Here is a 20,152-nt window from a genome sequence, read left to right as displayed (position 1 = left end):
CACTGTGGTTACCAGATACTGTGAGGGTTAAAGGTAGTCTCATATCTGATACTGGGGAGAAGACTACCATCTAAGGCGAACATGGGCGTGGGCTTCCCTAACTGTCTGAGAGGAATGTCATGTTTCCGAGCCCATGCTTCGTCCATAAAACAACCCTCAGCTCCAGAGTCTATCAAGGCACTGCATGAAGCAGCCGAACCGGTCCAGCGTAGATGGACCGACATGGTAGTACAGGATCTTGATGGAGAGACCTGAGTAGTAGCGCTCACCAGTAGCCCTCCGCTTACTGATGAGCTCTGGCTTTTACTGGACATGAATTGACAAAATGTCCAGCAGAACCGCAATAGAGGCAAAGGCGGTTGGTGATCCTCCGTTCCCTCTCCTTAGTCGAGATGCGAATACCTCCCAGCTGCATGGGCTCAGTCTCTGAGCCGGAGGGAGGAGATGGTTGCGATGCGGAGAGGGGGAACACCGTTAACGCGAGCTCTCTTCCACGAGCTCGGTGACGAAGATCTACCCGTCGTTCTATGCGGATGGCGAGTGCAATCAAAGAGTCCACACTGGAAGGAACCTCCCGGGAGAGAATCTCATCCTTAACCTCAGCGTGGAGTCCCTCCAGAAAACGAGCGAGCAACGCCGGCTCGTTCCAGTCACTAGAGGCAGCAAGAGTGCGAAACTCTATAGAGTAATCCGTTATGGATCGATCACCTTGACATAGGGAAGCCAGGGCCCTAGAAGCCTCCCTACCAAAAACTGAACGATCAAAAACCCGTATCATCTCCTCTTTAAAGTTCAGGTAATTGTTAGAACACTCAGCCCTTGCCTCCCAGATAGCTGTGCCCCACTCTCGAGCCCGACCAGTAAGGAGTGAAATGACGTAAGCAATCCGAGCTCTCTCTCTTGAGTATGTGTTGGGTTGGAGAGAGAACACAATATCACACTGGGTGAGAAAGGAGCGGCACTCAGTGGGCTGCCCAGAGTAACAAGGTGGGTTATTAACCCTAGGTTCCGGAGACTCGGAAGACCAGGAAGTAGCTGGTGGCACGAGACGAAGACTCTGAAACTGTCCTGAGAGGTCGGAAACCTGAGCGGCCAGGGTCTCAACGGCATGACGAGCAGCAGACAATTCCTGCTCGTGTCTGCCGAGCATTGCTCCCTGGATCTCGACGGCAGTGTTACGAGAATCCGTAGTCGCTGGGTCCATTCTTGGTCGGATCCTTCTGTTATGCTGGTGAATGAGGACCCAAAAGCGACTTAACGAAAACAGAGTCTTTATTCCAGTATATGACAAAAGTAATAATCCTGGATATATCAAGGAGAAAACAAAACAGGAAAAACTGAAATCCACTCGTAGTTGCGAGGACTGACTGGAGACTCGACCATAGACTGCAGGTTGCTTCGGGAAGGCACCGACCGTAGCAGACTAAGACACCTGCTCATACGCAGCATCTGAAGAAGATAAAACACGACAGGGCGAGACAAGGACACAGAACAGCGAACATCATACAAGGATCCGACAAGGACAGAAGCGGAAAACAGAGGGAGAAATAGTGGCTCTAATCAGAGGGCAAAATAGGGGACAGGTGTGAAAAGAGTAAATGAGGAACAGCTGGGAGCAGGAACGGAACGATAAGGAGAGAGAGCGAGAGAGGGAGAGAGGGAGGGGAAGAGAGGGATAGAAAGAGGGAAAGAACCTAATAAGACCAGCAGAGGGAAACGAATAGAAGGGAAGCACAGAGACAAGACATGATAACCAATGACAAAACATGACAGACTAGTCTTGAAACCTGACTGATTTGGATCAAGAAGGTCATTCTGAGAGAGATAGCGGGAGAGCTGGCCAAGAACGGCACGTTCAAGAGTTTTGGAGAGAAAAGAAAGAAGGGATACTGGTCTGTAGTTGTTGACATCGGAGGGATCGAGTGTAGGTTTTTTCAGAAGGGGTGCAACTCTCGCTCTCTTGACGACGGAAGGGACGTAGCCAGCGGTCAGGGATGAGTTGATGAGCGAGGTGAGGTAAGGGAGAAGGTCTCCGGAAATGGTCTGGAGAAGAGAGGAGGGGATAGGGTCAAGCGGGCAGGTTGTTGGGTGGCCGGCCGTCACAAGACGCGAGATTTCATCTGGAGAGAGAGGGGAGAAAGAGGTCAGAGCACAGGGTAGGGCAGTGTGAGCAGAACCAGCGGTGTCGTTTGACTTAGCAAACGAGGATCGGATATCGTCGACCTTCTTTTCAAAATGGTTGACGAAGTCATCTGCAGAGAGGGAGGAGTGGGGGGGAGGAGGATTCAGGAGGGAGGAGAAGGTGGCAAAGAGCTTCCTAGGGTTAGAGGCAGAAGCTTGGAATTTAGAGTGGTAGAAAGTGGCTTTAGCAGCAGAGACAGAAGAGGAAAATGTAGAGAGGAGGGAGCGAAAGGATGCCAGGTCCGCGGGGAGGCGAGTTTTCCTCCATTTCCGCTCGGCTGCCCGGAGCCCTGTTCTGTGAGCTCGCAATGCGTCGTCGAGCCACGGAGCGGGAGGGGAGGACCGAGCCGGCCTGGAGGATAGGGGGCATAGAGAGTCAAAGGATGCAGAAAGGGAGGAGAGGAGGGTTGAGGAGGCAGAATCAGGAGATAGGTTGGAGAAGGTTTGAGCAGAGGGAAGAGATGATAGGATGGAAGAGGAGAGAGTAGCAGGGGAGAGAGAGCGAAGGTTGGGACGGCGCGATACCATCCGAGTAGGGGCAGTGTGGGAAGTGTTGGATGAGAGCGAGAGGGAAAAGGATACAAGGTAGTGGTCGGAGACTTGGAGGGGAGTTGCAATGAGGTTAGTGGAAGAACAGCATCTAGTAAAGATGAGGTCGAGCGTATTGCCTGCCTTGTGAGTAGGGGGGGAAGGTGAGAGGGTGAGGTCAAAAGAGGAGAGGAGTGGAAAGAAGGAGGCAGAGAGGAATGAGTCAAAGGTAGACGTGGGGAGGTTAAAGTCGCCCAGAACTTTGAGAGGTGAGCCGTCCTCAAGAAAGGAGCTTATCAAGGCATCAAGCTCATTGATGAGCCCACACTGGAAGGAACCTCCCGGGAGAGAATCTCATCCTTAACCTCAGCGTGGAGTCCCTCCAGAAAACGAGCGAGCAACGCCGGCTCGTTCCAGTCACTAGAGGCAGCAAGAGTGCGAAACTCTATAGAGTTCCGAGGGAACCTGGAGGGCGATAAATGATAAGGATGTTAAGCTTGAAAGGGCTGGTAACTGTGACAGCATGGAATTCAAAGGAGGCGATAGACAGATGGGTAAGGGGAGAAAGAGAGAATGACCACTCGGCAGTTCCAGAGGCTACCGGAGACCTGGAACTCCACGTGGGTCGTGCGCGCTGGGACCACCAGATTAGGGTGGCCGCGGCCACGCGGTGTGGAGCGTTTTTATGGTCTGTGCAGAGAGGAGAGAACAGGGATAGACAGACACATAGTTGACAGGCTACAGAAGAGGCTACGCTAATGCAAAGGAGATTGGAATGACAAGTGGACTACACGTCTCGAATGTTCAGAAAGTTAAGCTTACGTAGCAAGAATCTTATTGACTAAAATGATTAAAATGATACAGTACTGCTGAAGTAGGCTAGCTGGCAGTGGCTGCGTTGTTGACTTTGTAGGCTAGCTGGCAGTGGCTGCGTTGTTGACACTACACTAATCAAGTCGTTCCGTTGAGTGTAACAGTTTCTACAGTGCTGCTATTCGGGGGCTAGCTGGCTAGCTAGCAGTGTTGATTACGTTACGTTGCGTTAAAAGAACGACAATAGCTGGCTAGCTAACCTAGAAAATCGCTCTAGACTACACAATTATCTTTGATACAAACAAATCAAACAAATCAAACCGTTGTACTGTAATGAAATGAAATGAAAATGTGATACTACCTGTGGAGCGAAGCGGGATGCGACCGGGTTGTTGAGTTCTATTCGGAAGACGTTGGCTAGCTGTTGGCTAGCTAGCAGTGTCTCCTACGTTAAGGACGACAAATAGCTGGCTAGCTAACCTTGGTAAATTAAGATAATCACTAAGACTACACACTCTAAACTACACAATTATCTTGGATACGAAGACAGCAAAGACAGCTATGTAGCTAGCTAACACTACACTAATCAAGTCGTTCAGTTGAGTGTAATAGTTTCTACAGTGCTGCTAATCGGTGGACGTTTGCTAGCTGGCTAGCTGCTGGGCAGAGCAGTGAAGACTGCGTTAGGACGACGAAATACGATAATTACCCAATTGTCTTTGATACAAAGACGGCTATGTAGCTAGCTAAGAAGAAATTGCTAAGATTAGACAAATCAAACCGTTGTACTATAATGAAATGTAATGAAAAAGTTATACTACCTGCGGAGCGAAATGCGGATGCGACCGCTCGCTCCAACCCGGAAGTAGGCCGAGTCAATTCACATATTTTTGTAAAATATTTCCTTCTTAAAACTTCTTGACGCACCCATCCCGGTAGTGGGATCATTTTCATCAACACCCGCTGAATTGCAGCGCGCCAAATTTAAATTACATTACTAAACATATTTAATTTTCATGAAATCACAAGTGCAATATAGCAAAACACAGTTTATCTTGTTGTTAATCCACCTGGCATGTGTCTGATTTCAACACAGCTTTTTGGCGAAAGCATAACAAGCGTTTATGTAAGAACATCTCTCTCAGTAGACAAAATATTACAAACACCTAGCAGCCAAGTAGATTGGTCACAAAAGTCAGAAAAGCAATAGATTAAATCGCTTACCTTTGATGATCTTCTGATGTTTTCACTCACGAGACTCCCAGTTACACAATAAATGTTCCTTTTGTTCCATAAAGATTTTTTTTATATATCCAAAATACCTGGCGCCCTTATGTTCAGAAATCCACAGGCTCGAGCGGTCACGACATCGCAGACGAAAATTCCAAATAGTATCCGTAATGTCCACAGAAACATGTCAAACGTTTTTTATAATCAATCCTCAGGTTCTTTAAAAAATATATAATCGATAATATATCAACCGGGACTGTCGCTTTTTCAATAGGAGAGGGAGAGACAATGGCTGCCCCACTCTGTTGCATAAGCAAAACTCATGCGAACACCCAGCTAACTGATGCGATGTTATCTTTCTCGCTCATTTTTCAAAATAAAAGCCTGAAACTGTGTCTAAAGACTGTTGACACCTTGAGGAAGCGATAGGAAAAATAAATCTGGTTGATATCCCTTTAAATGGAGCGAAGGCAGGCTATGGAACATGGAGCTTTCAAAATAGCAGCCACTTCCTGGTTTGATTTTCCTCAGGTTTTTGCCTGCAATATCAGTTCTGTTATACTCACAGACAATATTTTGACAGTTTTGTAAACTTTAGAGTGTTTTCTATCCTAATCTGACAATTATATGCATATTCTCGTTTCTGGGCCTGAGAAATAGGCAGTTTCAAATGGATACGTTTTTTAGCCAAAAACAAAAATCCTGCCCCCTACACTCAACAGGTAAATCTAAGCTGCTAGCCCGCTTGCGAGGCATATTTAAACAATCTACATTCCAAGACAAAGGTGTGATGTGATTCATAAAATATATTTAAAGACACAACAGCAATGGAATTAAACAAGGTCCTGTCCCTTCCCCGAGTCCCCACACAAACCCTGAGGTAGACACAGTGACAAGCCATTCCACCTACAAGTACCCACAAAAAAACAACAACCCATTACCAACCCTCTGAAAAAAAGATGGCAGAGAAAAAATCCCTACTCGACCACTCTCACCCCAAAAAAAGTATGTCCGTGATTGCATGGTGTAAGAATGAATGCAATCAATTGATTATTGAATGTTATCGATGGACACAGCTTTGTAGAACCAAAACATACACAGTCTGCCTCTGCTCATCTCTCAAACTCAAGAAGAATCATTTTGGGTGCTTGCTGCAGTTTTCAAATGATACCTAGGCTATTGGGCAAATCTCCTTCATGGCAGTCATTCACAATCTAGTCTAGTTGCGGTAGCAACTAGACCTAATTTAAAAGGTGTCAATAAATGATCTTATTTGTATGCCTAGCAATCCCAAATGTACATTGTTTGAAGCACAGTTTTATAAGTTTCAGTCACAGATGACAGCTCCAATAAGACATCTATGGTGAACAAGAAGCTTGTAGAATCATGATTATTTTGTTTTTAGTTCATCGGTCGCCTGTAGGGGGTCCTGCGTGCTCTGGGTATTAATGTCAATTTGTGGTCTTTCTGGACTCTGCATTGGCCATACAGCATTTACTGTGATGCAGCCTCTGCAGAAGTCAGGGCATTCATACTTCTTGTGCTTTGCAGAGCAGAGCTGTTGTGAAGGAAGTTGTCAAGGAAGTGAGTTTGTGTTTATACAGATCTTACCAACCCCACCTAACCAATCATGTCAATGCAGAGCTATACGGAGCCCTCCTCATTGTTATTTTTTTTGGGGGGGGCAAGGCGATGCGGTAAATGCTCTGCATGGTCTATCCGGTTTCTGCATTGGCCGATAAAGCATAAATCGTCCTTTACTGAATCAAATGAAAAAAATCAGTTGAAAGATTCAGTTGGAAAGATCAGAGTCAGAGAAAAAAGGGCCGACCTTCCCATTACTATTCGTTAACCCACCAATCCACTTTGCAGGCAGACCAACAACCCATTTGCGTTGGTGATGCGGAGGCTGGAGGAGTCTCCTCTATGTCGTCGTCTTCCCTTCTCCTCCTTTCTGCTCCTTCCTTTCCAGAGGATCACACGCATCAAGATCCTTGTACAGGTCAGTGGCTGCATCTCTCCAACCCAGAATCATCATAATGTAATAATAATTAGAATCAATTAGATAGTTGCAATTCTATCACATGCATCAACATCCAGTGTCCGATTTCACCAAAGCAACTTATGGCTAAGTTAATTGTTAGAACTTTCATAGGATAATCGTTAAATCTCCAAAAACCATTGTTGCTGAAGTTACACTTGAAAATGCTCGTTATTTAGCAACTGCCTCAGCCACTCATAGAACAGCTAAGTGCGTCAATTGCCCTTGTATATGTACATCCCTTTATACACAGGCAACCGCTAAACATAGAATCAAGATGTTTATCTGTCTCTCTGTGACCACCGATAACTTCTGAACAAAGTTGACTACAAATAAAAAGTTGCAAATGTCTTTGCAATTATTACAAAAAAGCAAAGGATGAAAACCGAGATGACTGCAGTGTTGAATACTGTAGGCCTTTAGGCTACGTAGACCAATAAATTACAATCATATTGAAATCAATTTCATGTTCATTTCATTGAGTTCTATTACTGTCTGCAATTTTACCTCAATATATTTCATGATATGTATTAACATGTGCTCAGTGATGTGCCAAATCTTGATTTAGTGCATTATATTACAGGCTAAGCATCGTCAATATTGTGGAATAATTTTAATGTTAGGGTAAGATTTCCATGGATAAAACTGTTCCGAGAGCAGCGCTGTCTTTTTTCCGATCCGGAAAAGCTGACCACGACTCCATTTTGCTGATCCCTGCCTACAGACAGAAATTAAAACAAGAGGCTCCCACGCTGAGGTCTGTCCAACGCTGGTCAGACCAAGCTGACTCTACACTCCAAGACTGCTTCCATCACGTGGACTGGGACATGTTTCGTATTGCGTCAGATGGGAATATTGACGAATACGCTGATTCGGTGTGCGAGTTCATTAGAACGTGCGTCGAAGATGTCGTTCCCATAGCAACGATAAAAACATTCCCTAACCAGAAACCGTGGATTGATGGCAGCATTCGCGTGAAACTGAAAGCGCGAACCACTGCTTTTAATCAGGGCAAGGTGTCTGGCAACATGACTGAATACAAACAGTGCAGCTATTCCCTCCGTAAGGCTATCAAACAAGCTAAGCGTCAGTACAGAGACAAAGTGGAATCTCAATTCAATGGCTCAGACACAAGAGGCATGTGGCAGGGTCTACAGTCAATCACGGACTACAAGATGAAATCCAGCCCAGTCACGGACCAGGATGTCTTGCTCCCAGGCAGACTAAATAACTTTTTGCCCGCTTTGAGGACAATACAGTGCCACTGACACGGCCTGCAACGGAAACATGCAGTCTCTCCTTCACTGCAGCCGAGGTGAGTAAGACATTTAAACGTGTTAACCCTCGCAAGGCTGCAGGCCCAGACGGCATCCCCAGCCGCGCCCTCCGAGCATGCGCAGACCAGCTGGCCGGTGTGTTTACGGACATATTCAATCAATCCCTATACCAGTCTGCTGTTCCCACATGCTTCAAGAGGGCCACCATTGTTCCTGTTCCCAAGAAAGCTAAGGTAACTGAGCTAAACGACTACCGCCCGTAGCACTCACTTCCGTCATCATGAAGTGCTTTGAGAGACTAGTCAAGGACCATATCACCTCCACCCTACCTGACACCCTAGACCCACTCCAATTTGCTTACCGCCCAAATAGGTCCACAGACGATGCAATCTCAACCACACTGCACACTGCCCTAACCCACCTGGACAAGAGGAATACCTATGTGAGAATGCTGTTCATCGACTACAGCTCGGCATTCAACACCATAGTACCCTCCAAGCTCGTCATCAAGCTCGAGACCCTGGGTCTCGACCCCGCCCTGTGCAACTGGGTACTGGACTTCCTGACGGGCCGCCCCCAGGTGGTGAGGGTAGGCAACAACATCTCCTCCCCGCTGATCCTCAACACGGGGCCCCACAAGGGTGCGTTCTGAGCCCTCTCCTGTACTCCCTGTTCACCCACGACTGCGTGGCCACGCACGCCTCCAACTCAATCATCAAGTTTGCGGACGACACAACAGTGGTAGGCTTGATTACCAACAACGACGAGACGGCCTACAGGGAGGAGGTGAGGGCCCTCGGAGTGTGGTGTCAGGAAAATAACCTCACACTCAACGTCAACAAAACTAAGGAGATGATTGTGGACTTCAGGAAACAGCAGAGGGAACACCCCCTATCCACATCGATGGAACAGTAGTGGAGAGGGTAGCTAGTTTTAAGTTCCTCGGCATACACATCACAGACAAACTGAATTGGTCCACTCACACTGACAGCGTCGTGAAGAAGGCGCAGCAGCGCCTATTCAACCTCAGGAGGCTGAAGAAATTCGGCTTGTCACCAAAAGCACTCACAAACTTCTACAGATGCACAATCGAGAGCATCCTGGCGGGCTGTATCACCGCCTGGTACGGCAACTGCTCCGCCCTCAACCGTAAGGCTCTCCAGAGGGTAGTGAGGACTGCACAACGCATCACCGGGGGCAAACTACCTGCCCTCCAGGACACCTACACCACCCGTTGTTACAGGAAGGCCATAAAGATCATCAAGGACATCAACCACCCGAACCACTGCCTGTTCACCCCGCTATCATCCAGAAGGCGAGGTCAGTACAGGTGCATCAAAGCTGGGACCGAGAGACTGAAAAACAGCTTCTATCTCAAGGCCATCAGACTGTTAAATAGCCACCACTAACATTGAGTGGCTGCTGCCAACACACTGTCATTGACAGTGACCCAACTCCAGCCATTTTAATAATGGAAATTGATGGGAAATGATGTAAATATATCACTAGCCACTTTAAACAATGCTACCTTATATAATGTTACTTACCCTACATTATTCATCTCATATGCATATGTATATACTGTACTCTACAACATCGACTGCATCCTTATGTAACACATGTATCACTAGCCACTTTAACTATGCCACTTTGTTTACTTTGTCTACACACTCATCTCATATGTATATACTGTACTCGAATACCATCTACTGTATGCTGCTCTGTACCATCACTCATTCATATATCCTTATGTACATGTTCCTTATCCCCTTACACTGTGTATAAGACAGTAGTTTTGGAATTGTTAGTTAGATTACTTGTTGGTTATCACTGCATTGTCGGAACTAGAAGCACAAGCATTTCGCTACACTCGCATTAACATCTGCTAACCATGTGTATGTGACAAATAAAATTTGATTTGATTTGATTTGATTTGATTTGATTTGATTTGATCCTATCAGTATTGACAAATGCCTCAACGATGCACTTAGAGAACGTTCTCTCTGCGTGGTGTTTTGGGAAATGCATGGTACATCTTCGGCCATTGTAAGAAAGATGCATCGGGCCCTGGTCAGTAACAGCGGCTGGCAACATCTCCAGGTCACAGGTCAAATTACATACCAATGCAAAATAAATGTATGCACTCACTTTACTGTACGGTTGCATCCCAAATGGCACCCTTTTCTATACAGTGCACTACTTTTGATCAGAGCCCTATTGGTCCTGGTCAAAAGTACTTCACTATATAGGGAATAGGGTGCAATTGGGACACAACCTAAGTCTGCTTTTCCACACAGAACATCCTGAAGAGGACTAAAGAGGGCACTAGGGAGGAGAACACTGCCTCTAGAGCCCTGACCTCAGTGTCTGAGGTAACACCTATTCCATCCACTCCAATTTGATACACTATATGACCAAAGGTATGTGGACACCTGCTCGTCGAACATCTCATTCCAAAATCATGGGCATTAATATGGAACTGGTCCCCCCCTTTACTGCTATAACAGACTCCACTCTTCTGGGAAGGCTTTCCAACAGGTGTTGGAACATTGCTGCAGGGACTTCCATTCAGCCACAAGAGTGTTAGTGAGGGTGAGCACTGATGTGGGCGATTAGACCTGGCTCGCAGTCGGCGTTCCAATTTATCCCAAAAGTATTCGATGGGGTTGAGGTCAGGACTCTATGCAGGCCAGTCAAGTTCTTCCACACTGATCTCGACACACCATTTCTGCATGGACCTCACTTTGTGCACAGTGGCATTGTAATGCTGAAATAGGAAAGGGCATTCTCCAAACTGATGCCACAAAGTTAGAAGCACAGAATCATCTAGAATGTAATTGTGTGCTGTAGCGTTAAAATGTCCCTTTACTGGAACTAAGTGGCTTAGCCCAAACCATGAAAAACATTCACAGACCATTGTTCCTCTCCATCAAACTACAGTATACAGTTGAACGTATGCATTGGGGCAGGTAACGTTCTCCTGGCATCCACCAAACTCAGATTGGTCTTTCGGACTGCCGGATGGTGAAGAGTGATTCATCACTCCAGAGAACGCGTTTCCACTGCTCCAGAGTACAATGCGGGTAAGCTTTACACCACTCCAGCTGAGACTTGGCATTGCGATCTTAGACTTGTGTGTGGCTGTTCGGCTATGGAGACCCATTTCACGAAGCTCCCAACAAACACTTATTGTGCTGACGTTGCTTCCAGAGGCCGTTTGGAACTCAGTGAGTGTTGCAACCGAGGACAGACATGCTTCAGCACTCGGCAGTCCCTTTCTGTGAGCTTGTGTGGCCTACCACTTCGCTGCTGATCTGTTGTTGCTCCGTTCCACTTCACAATAACAGCACTTATTTTATTATATTTAAAAAAAACTTTATTGAACTAGGCAAGTCAGTTAAGAATAAATTCTTATTTACAATGACAGCATAACAAAAGGCCTCCTGCGGGGACAGGGACTGGGATAAAAAGAATATCGGACAAAGCACACATCACGACAAGAGACACCAAAACACCACATAAAGAGAAACCTATAAGACAATAACATAGCATGGCAACACAACATGACAACAACATAGTACAAACATCATTGGGCACATACAACAGCACAAAGGCAAGATGGCAGAGACAACAATACATCACATGAAGCAGCCACTACTGTCAGTAAGAGTCTTTGAATGAAGAGATGACCGGGGCAGCTAACAGGGGAGACATTTTCCGAACTGACTTGTTGGAAAGGTGGCATCCTATGACGTTGCCATGTTGAAAGTCACTGAGCTCTTGAGTAAGGCAATTCTACTGTCAATGTTTGTCTATGGAGATCACATGGTTGTGTGCTCGATTTTATACACCTGTCATCAATGGGTGTGACTGAAATAGCCGAATCCACTCATTTGGGGTGTCCACATCCTTCTGTATATATAGTGTACCATTGAATTCTGGATTAAACTTGGAAGATTGCTATCCTAGAGACTGGTTTTTACATCAGAAGTTAATGGTTATCTGTAGGAGCCAGATGGCTTTGGAATGTGCTCGGTGGACAGGGTGAAGTCACATGATTGCTATAGGGGATATGGGTGGAGAGATCTTTGGATTAGGCATCAACGGGGTTGAGGTCAGGTCAGATCCCCTTAAGGGTGAAACAATGGTTTATTACCCAATCACTTTGTCTTCCTGTCGAACCATAAAATATGTAAGGATTGGGGAGAAGGAGGAGTGCCTAAATTAGAGTATATACAGTGCCTTGCGAAAGTATTTTGCCCCCTTGAACTTTGCGACCTTTTGCCACATTTCAGGCTTCAAACAAAGATATAAAACTGTATTTTTTTGTGAAGAATCAACAACAAGTGGGACACAATCATGAAGTGGAACGACATTTATTGGATATTTCAAACTATTTTAACAAATCAAAAACTGAACAATTGGGCGTGCAAAATTATTCAGCCCCTTTACTTTCAGTGCAGCAAACTCTCTCCAGAAGTTCAGTGAGGATCTCTGAAAGATCCAATGTTGACCTAAATGACTAATGATGATAAATACAATCCACCTGTGTGTAATCAAGTCTCCGTATAAATGCACCTGCATTGTGATAGTCTCAGAGGTCCGTTAAAAGCGCAGAGAGCATCATGAAGAACAAGGAAAACACCAGGCAGGTCCGAGATACTGTTGTGAAGAAGTTTAAAGCCGGATTTGGATACAAAAAGATTTCCCAAGCTTTAAACATCCCAAGGAGCACTGTGCAAGCGATAATATTGAAATGGAAGGAGTATCAGACCACTGCAAATCTACCAAGACCTGGCCGTCCCTCTAAACTTTCAGCTCATACAAGGAGAAGACTGATCAGAGATGCAGCCAAGAGGCCCATGATCACTCTGGATGAACTGCTGAGGTGGGAGACATTTACATTTACATTTAAGTCATTTAGCAGACGCTCTTATCAAGAGCGACTTACAAATTGGTGCATTCACCTTATGACATCCAGTGGAACAGTCACTTTACAATAGTGCATCTAGATCTTAAAGGGGGGGGTGAGAGGGATTACTTATCCTATCCTAGGTATTCATTGAAGAGGTGGGGTTTCAGGTGTCTCCGGAAGGTGGTGATTGACTCCGCTGTCCTGGCGTCGTGAGGGAGTTTGTTCCACCATTGGGGGGCCAGAGCAGCGAACAGCTTTGACTGGGCTGAGCGGGAGCTGTACTTCCTCAGTGGTAGGGAGGCGAGCAGGCCAGAGGTGGATGAACGCAGTGCCCTTGTTTGGGTGTAGGGCCTGATCAGAGCCTGGAGGTACTGAGGTGCCGTTCCCCTCACAGCTCCGTAGGCAAGCACCATGGTCTTGTAGCGGATGCGAGCTTCAACTGGAAGCCAGTGGAGAGAACGGAGGAGCGGGGTGACGTGAGAGAACATGGGAAGGTTGAACACCAGGCGGGCTGCGGCGTTCTGGATGAGTTGAAGGGGTTTAATGGCACAGGCAGGGAGCCCAGCCAACAGCGAGTTGCAGTAATCCAGACGGGAGATGACAAGTGCCTGGATTTGGACCTGCGCCACTTCCTGTGTGAGGCAGGGTCGTACTCTGCGGATGTTGTAGAGCATGAACCTACAGGAACGGGCCACCGCCTTGATGTTGGTTGAGAACGACAGGGTGTTGTCCAGGATCACGCCAAGGTTCTTAGCGCTCTGGGAGGAGGACACAATGGAGTTGTCAACCGTGATGGCGAGATCATGGAACGGGCAGTCCTTCCCCGGGAGGAAGAGCAGCTCCGTCTTGCCGAGGTTCAGCTTGAGGTGGTGATCCGTCATCCACACTGATATGTCTGCCAGACATGCAGAGATGCGATTCGCCACCTGGTCATCAGAAGGGGGAAAGGAGAAGATTAGTTGTGTGTCGTCTGCATAGCAATGATAGGAGAGACCATGTGAGGTTATGACTGAGCCAAGTGACTTGGTGTATAGCGAGAATAGGAGAGGGCCTAGAACAGAGCCCTGGGGGACACCAGTGGTGAGAGCGCGTGGTGAGGAGACAGATTCTCGCCACGCCACGTGGTAGGAGCGACCTGTCAGGTAGGACGCAATCCAAGCGTGGGCCGCGCCGGAGATGCCCAACTCGGAGAGGGTGGAGAGGAGGATCTGATGGTTCACAGTATCGAAGGCAGCCGATAGGTCTAGAAGGATGAGAGCAGAGGAGAGAGAGTTAGCTTTAGCAGTGCGGAGCGCCTCCGTGATACAGAGGAGAGCAGTCTCAGTTGAATGACTAGTCTTGAAACCTGACTGATTTGGATCAAGAAGGTCATTCAGAGAGAGATAGCGGGAGAGCTGGCCAAGGACGGCACGTTCAAGAGTTTTGGAGAGAAAAGAAAGAAGGGATACTGGTCTGTAATTGTTGACATCGGAGGGATCGAGTGTAGGTTTTTTCAGAAGGGGTGCAACTCTCGCTCTCTTGAAGATGGAAGGGACGTAGCCAGCGGTCAGGGATGAGTTGATGAGCGAGGTGAGGTAAGGGAGAAGGTCTCCGGAAATGGTCTGGAGAAGAGAGGAGGGGATAGGGTCAAGCGGGCAGGTTGTTGGGCGGCCGGCCGTCACAAGACGCGAGATTTCATCTGGAGAGAGAGGGAGAAAGAGGTCAGAGCACAGGGTAGGGCAGTGTGAGCAGAACCAGCGGTGTCGTTTGACTTAGCAAACGAGGATCGGATGTCGTCGACCTTCTTTTCAAAATGGTTGCCGAAGTCATCTGCAGAGAGGGAGGAGGGGGAGGGGAGGAGGATTCAGGAGGGAGGAGAAGGTGGCAAAGAGCTTCCTAGGGTTAGAGGCAGATGCTTGGAATTTAGCGTGGTAGAAAGTGGCTTTAGCAGCAGAGACAGAGGAGGAAAATGTAGAGAGGAGGGAGTGAAAGGATGCCAGGTCCGCAGGGAGGCGAATTTTCCTCCATTTCCGCTCGGCTGCCCGGAGCCCTGTTCTGTGAGCTCGCAATGAGTCATCGAGCCACGGAGCGGGAGTGGAGGACCGAGCCGGCCTGGAGGATAGGGGACATGGAGAGTCAAAGGATGCAGAGAGGGAGGAGAGGAGGGTTGAGGAGGCAGAATCAGGAGATAGGTTGGAGAAGGTTTGAGCGGAGGGAAGAGATGATAGGATGGAAGAGGAGAGAGTAGCGGGGGAGAGAGAGCGAAGGTTGGGACGGCGCGATACCATCCGAGTAGGGGCAGTGTGGGAGGTGTTGGATGAGAGCGAGAGGGAAAAGGATACAAGGTAGTGGTCGGAGACTTGGAGGGGTGTTGCAATGAGGTTAGTGGAAGAACAGCATCTAGTAAAGATGAGGTCGAGCGTATTGCCTGCCTTGTGAGTAGGGGGGGAAGGTGAGAGGGTGAGGTCAAAAGAGGAGAGGAGTGGAAAGAAGGAGGCAGAGAGGAATGAGTCAAAGGTAGACGTGGGGAGGTTAAAGTCGCCCAGAACTGTGAGAGGTGAGCCGTCCTCAGGAAAGGAGCTTATCAAGGCATCAAGCTCATTGATGAACTCTCCGAGGGAACCTGGAGGGCGATAAATGATAAGGATGTTAAGCTTGAAAGGGCTGGTAACTGTGACAGCATGGAATTCAAAGGAGGCGATAGACAGATGGGTAAGGGGAGAAAGAGAATGACCACTTGGGAGAGATGAGGATCCCGGTGCCACCACCCCGCTGACCAGAAGCTCTCGGGGTGTGCGAGAACACGTGGGCGGACGAAGAGAGAGCAGTAGGAGTAGCAGTGTTGTCTGTGGTGATCCATGTTTCCGTCAGTGCCAAGAAGTCGAGGGACTGGAGGGAGGCATAGGCTGAGATGAAGTCTGCCTTGTTGACCGCAGATCGGCAGTTCCAGAGGCTACCGGAGACCTGGAACTCCACGTGGGTCGTGCGCGCTGGGACCACCAGATTAGGGTGGCCGCGGCCACGCGGTGTGGAGCGTTTGTATGGTCTGTGCAGAGAGGAGAGAACAGGGATAGACAGACACATAGTTGACAGGCTACAGAAGAGGCTACGCTAATGCAAAGGAGATTGGAATGACAAGTGGACTACACGTCTCGAATGTTCAGAAAGTTAAGCTTACGTAGCAAGAATCTTATTGACTAAAATGATTAAAATGATACAGTAGTGCTGAAGTAGGCTAGCTGGCAGTGGGTGCGTTGTTGACACTACACTAATCAAGTTGTTCCGTTGAGTGTAATAGTTTCTACAGTGCTGCTATTCGGGGGCTAGCTGGCTAGCTAGTAGTGTTGTTTACGTTACGTTGCGTTAAAAGAACGACAATAGCTGGCTAGCTAACCTAGAAAATCGCTCTAGACTACACAATTATCTTTGATACAAAGACGGCTATGTAACTAGCTATGTAGCTAGCTACGATCAAACAAATCAAACCGTTGTACTGTAATGAAATGAAATGAAAATGTGATACTACCTGTGAATGCGACCGGGTTGTGAGTCTATTCGGTAGACGTTGGCTAGCTGTTGGCTAGCTAGCAGAGTCTCCTACGTTAAGGACGACAAATAGCTGGCTAGCTAACCTCGGTAAATTAAGATAATCACTCTAAGACTACACACTCTAAACCTAAACAACACAATTATCTTGGATACGAATATACGAAGACAGCAAAGACAGCTATGTAGCTAGCTAACACTACACTAATCAAGTCGTTCAGTTGAGTGTAATAGTTTCTCCAGTGCAGCTAATCAGTGGACGTTAGCTAGCTGGCTAGTGAAGACTACGTTAGGACGGCGAAATACGATGGTTACGCAATTATCTTTGATACAAAGACGGCTATGTAGCTAGCTGAGAAGAAATTGCTAAGATTAGACAAATCAAACCGTTGTGCTATAATGAAATATAATGAAATGTAATGAAAAAGTTATACTACCTGCGGGAGCGAAGTGCCGAGCGAAGTGCCGATGCGACCACTCGCTCCAACCCATAGGACAACAATCAATCGTATATTGCACAAATCTGGCCTTTATGGAAGAGTGGCAAGAAGAAAGCCATTTCTTAAAGATATCCATAAAAAGTGTAATTTAAAGTTTGCCACAAGCCACCTGGGAGACACACCAAACATGTGGAAGAAGGTGCTCTGGTCAGATGAAACCAAAATTGAACTTTTTGGCAACAATGCAAAATGTTATGTTTGGCGTAAAAGCAACACAGCTCATCACCCTGAACACATCATCCCCACTGTCAAACATGGTGGTGGCAGCATCATGGTTTGGGCCTGCTTTTCTTCAGCAGGGACAGGGAAGATGGTTAAAATTGATGGGAAGATGGATGGAGCCAAATACAGGACCATTCTGGAAGAAAACCTGATGGAGTCTGCAAAAGACCTGAGACTGGGACGGAGATTTGTCTTCCAACAAGACAATGATCCAAAACATAAAGCAAAATCTACAATGGAATGGTTCAAAAATAAACATATCAAGGTGTTAGAAAGGCCAAGTCAAAGTCCAGACCTGAATCCAATCGAGAATCTGTGCAAAGAACTGAAAACTGCTGTTCACAAATGCTCTCCATCCAACCTCACTGAGCTCGAGCTGTTTTGCAAGGAGGAATGGGAAAAAATTTCATTCTCTCGATGTGCAAAACTGATAGACATACCCCAAGCGACTTACAGCTGTAATCGCAGCAAAAGGTGGCGCTACAAAGTATTAATTTAAGGGGGCTGAATAATTTTGCACGCCCAATTCTTCAGTTTTTGATTTGTTAAAAAAGTTTGAAATATCCAATAAATGTCGTTCCACTTCATGATTGTGTCCCACTTGTTGTTGATTTTTCACAAAAAAATACAGTTTTATATCTTTATGTTTGAAGCCTGAAATGTGGCAAAAGGTCGCAAAGTTCAAGGGGGCCGAATACTTTCGCAAGGCACTGTATATACCTGTGGTGCTGGAAACATGTTTTGTTTAAAGCAGCTGTATTGATCCCCTGGGAAGAATTAAACTTGGTTAAACTTTCATAGTGTCCGTTGAATTATTTACTGATAATTAGAACCTAACAGTACGTATTCGTCACTGTAGACATGCAAGCACTATAAAATATTACACATACACTACGAACAATGTGCCATTGAAAATAAGTAGGCCTGTTAAAAATATTTAAAATCCATTAGGAAATGGACAGCAGTCTTTCTGTTGGATACTTCTTCAAAATACTGGGCCAACAAAACCTTACCAAAATGTGCTCCACTACACCTCCACTCTTTGTTGTTATTCTCCCTCTTCCAGATCATCAAGGAGTCCAACACACAGGTGGGCCAGATGAAGCAGATGGAGGAACTCATACAAGTCAATAACACATTGGAGTTCAACAAACTCAAGGTCTGTTTATATACATGTCATTACCACACTGGAGTTCATCAAATGAAAGGTATGTTCATAAACATGTCATTATTACCACATTGGCGTTCCATAAACTCAAGGTATCTTCATACATAGTACCAGACAAAGATTTGGACACACATTGTAGAATAATAGTGAAGACATTAAAACTCTGAAATAACACATATGGAATCATGTAGTAACCAAAAAAAGTGTTAATGAGATTATTCAAAGTAGCCACCCTCACTCTTGGCATTCTCTCAATCAGCTTCATGAGGTAGTCACCTGGAATGCATTTCAGTTAACAGGTGTGCTATGTTAAACGTACATTTGTGGAATTTATTTCCTTCTAAATGCGTTTGAGCCAATCAATTGTGTTGTGGTATACATAAGCAAACATAAATGACAGTCCATCATTACTTTAAGACATGAAGGTCAGTCAGTACTGAAAATGTTAAGAACTTTGAAACTTTCTTCAAGTGCAGCAAAAACCATCAAGCGCAATGATGAAACTGGCTCTCGTGAGGACCGTCACAGGAAAAGAAGACCCAGAGTTACATCTGCTGCAGAGGATAAGTTCATTAGAGTTACCAGCCTCAAAATTTGACAATTCACTGCACCTCAGATTGAACCTCAGAGTTCAAATAACAGACACATCTCAACAGAAGAATAGAGAGTGATGGAGTGCTGCATCAGATGGCCTCCACAATCACCCGACCTCAACCCAATTGAGATGGTTTGGGGGAGTTGGACTGCAGAGTGAAGGGATAGCAGCCAACTAGTGCTCAGCTAATTTGGGAACTCCTTCAAGACTGTTGGAAAAGCATTCGAGGTGACTACCTCATGAAGCTGGTTGAGAGAATGCAAAGCTGTCAACAAGGCAAACATGTGGCTAGTTTGAAGAATCTAAAATGTAAAATATATTTTGATTTGGGCGCCGACAGATATAGCTCCTAAGCAACCTAAGCAACTTTGCAGTATTTTGTTTTTTGTGTGTTATTTCTTACATTATTAGCCCAGATGTTTTTGTGTTACTACATACAGCCAGTAACTAGCATTACGACCAGGAATACGACTTTCCCGAATTGGATCTTTTGTTCGTACCTCCCAGGGCAATATAACTTATTCCAGAGACTACTCCAAAACACCGCCGGTGGAAAAGAGGTATTCGCAGTGGACTTCTAGTCTGACTCAGGAAGCGTACACACCTTCCACCGCTTGAGATATTACTTGCTAATGTTCAGTCTCTGGATAATAAAGTAGACAAGCTCAGGGCGAGGATCTCTTTCCAGAGAGATATCAGGGATTGTAACATACTCTGTTTCACAGAAACATGGCTCTCTCTCTCGGGATATACTGTCCCCATCTATTCAGCCAGCTGGGTTCTCAGTACATTGTGCAGATAGGAAAAAAACTCTCCGGGAATAAGAAAGCTGGGAGTGTATGTTTCATGATTAACTACTCATGGTGCGATTGTCAAGTCCTTTTGTTTACCCAACCTAGAATACCTCATGCAAATGCCGACCGTATGACATCCCAAGAGAATTCCCAAGAGAATTCTCTTCAGTTATAGTCACAGCCGTGTATATTCCTCAAGCCAGTACCACGACAGCCCTCAAAGAACTACGCTGGACTTCATGCAAACCACATATCCTGAAGCCGCATTTATTGTAGTTGGGGATTTTAACAAAGCAATTTGAGGGAAACGCTACCGAAGTTCTACCAACACATTGAATGCAGTACTCGTGCTGCAAAAACATT

At 46.2% G+C, this 20,152-nt stretch overlaps 1 protein-coding gene across 1 annotated transcript in view; it reads left to right on the top strand.

Annotated features, from left to right (window-relative positions):
* The window catches only part of LOC124005090 (rho guanine nucleotide exchange factor 15-like), a 51,688-nt gene that overhangs the window by 14,256 nt on the left and 17,280 nt on the right, over window positions 1-20,152 (top strand). The window contains exons 10-12 of the mRNA XM_046314027.1: window positions 6,625-6,754; window positions 10,368-10,442; window positions 18,299-18,391. Coding sequence (XP_046169983.1) covers window positions 6,625-6,754; window positions 10,368-10,442; window positions 18,299-18,391 — 298 coding nt within the window. The remainder of the gene's footprint in view (window positions 1-6,624; window positions 6,755-10,367; window positions 10,443-18,298; window positions 18,392-20,152) is intronic.

The sequence above is a fragment of the Oncorhynchus gorbuscha genome, linkage group LG02 (genome assembly GCF_021184085.1).
Source record: "Oncorhynchus gorbuscha isolate QuinsamMale2020 ecotype Even-year linkage group LG02, OgorEven_v1.0, whole genome shotgun sequence".
Taxonomy (NCBI): domain Eukaryota; kingdom Metazoa; phylum Chordata; class Actinopteri; order Salmoniformes; family Salmonidae; genus Oncorhynchus; species Oncorhynchus gorbuscha.
This window is presented reverse-complemented; position numbering and strand designations above follow the sequence as displayed.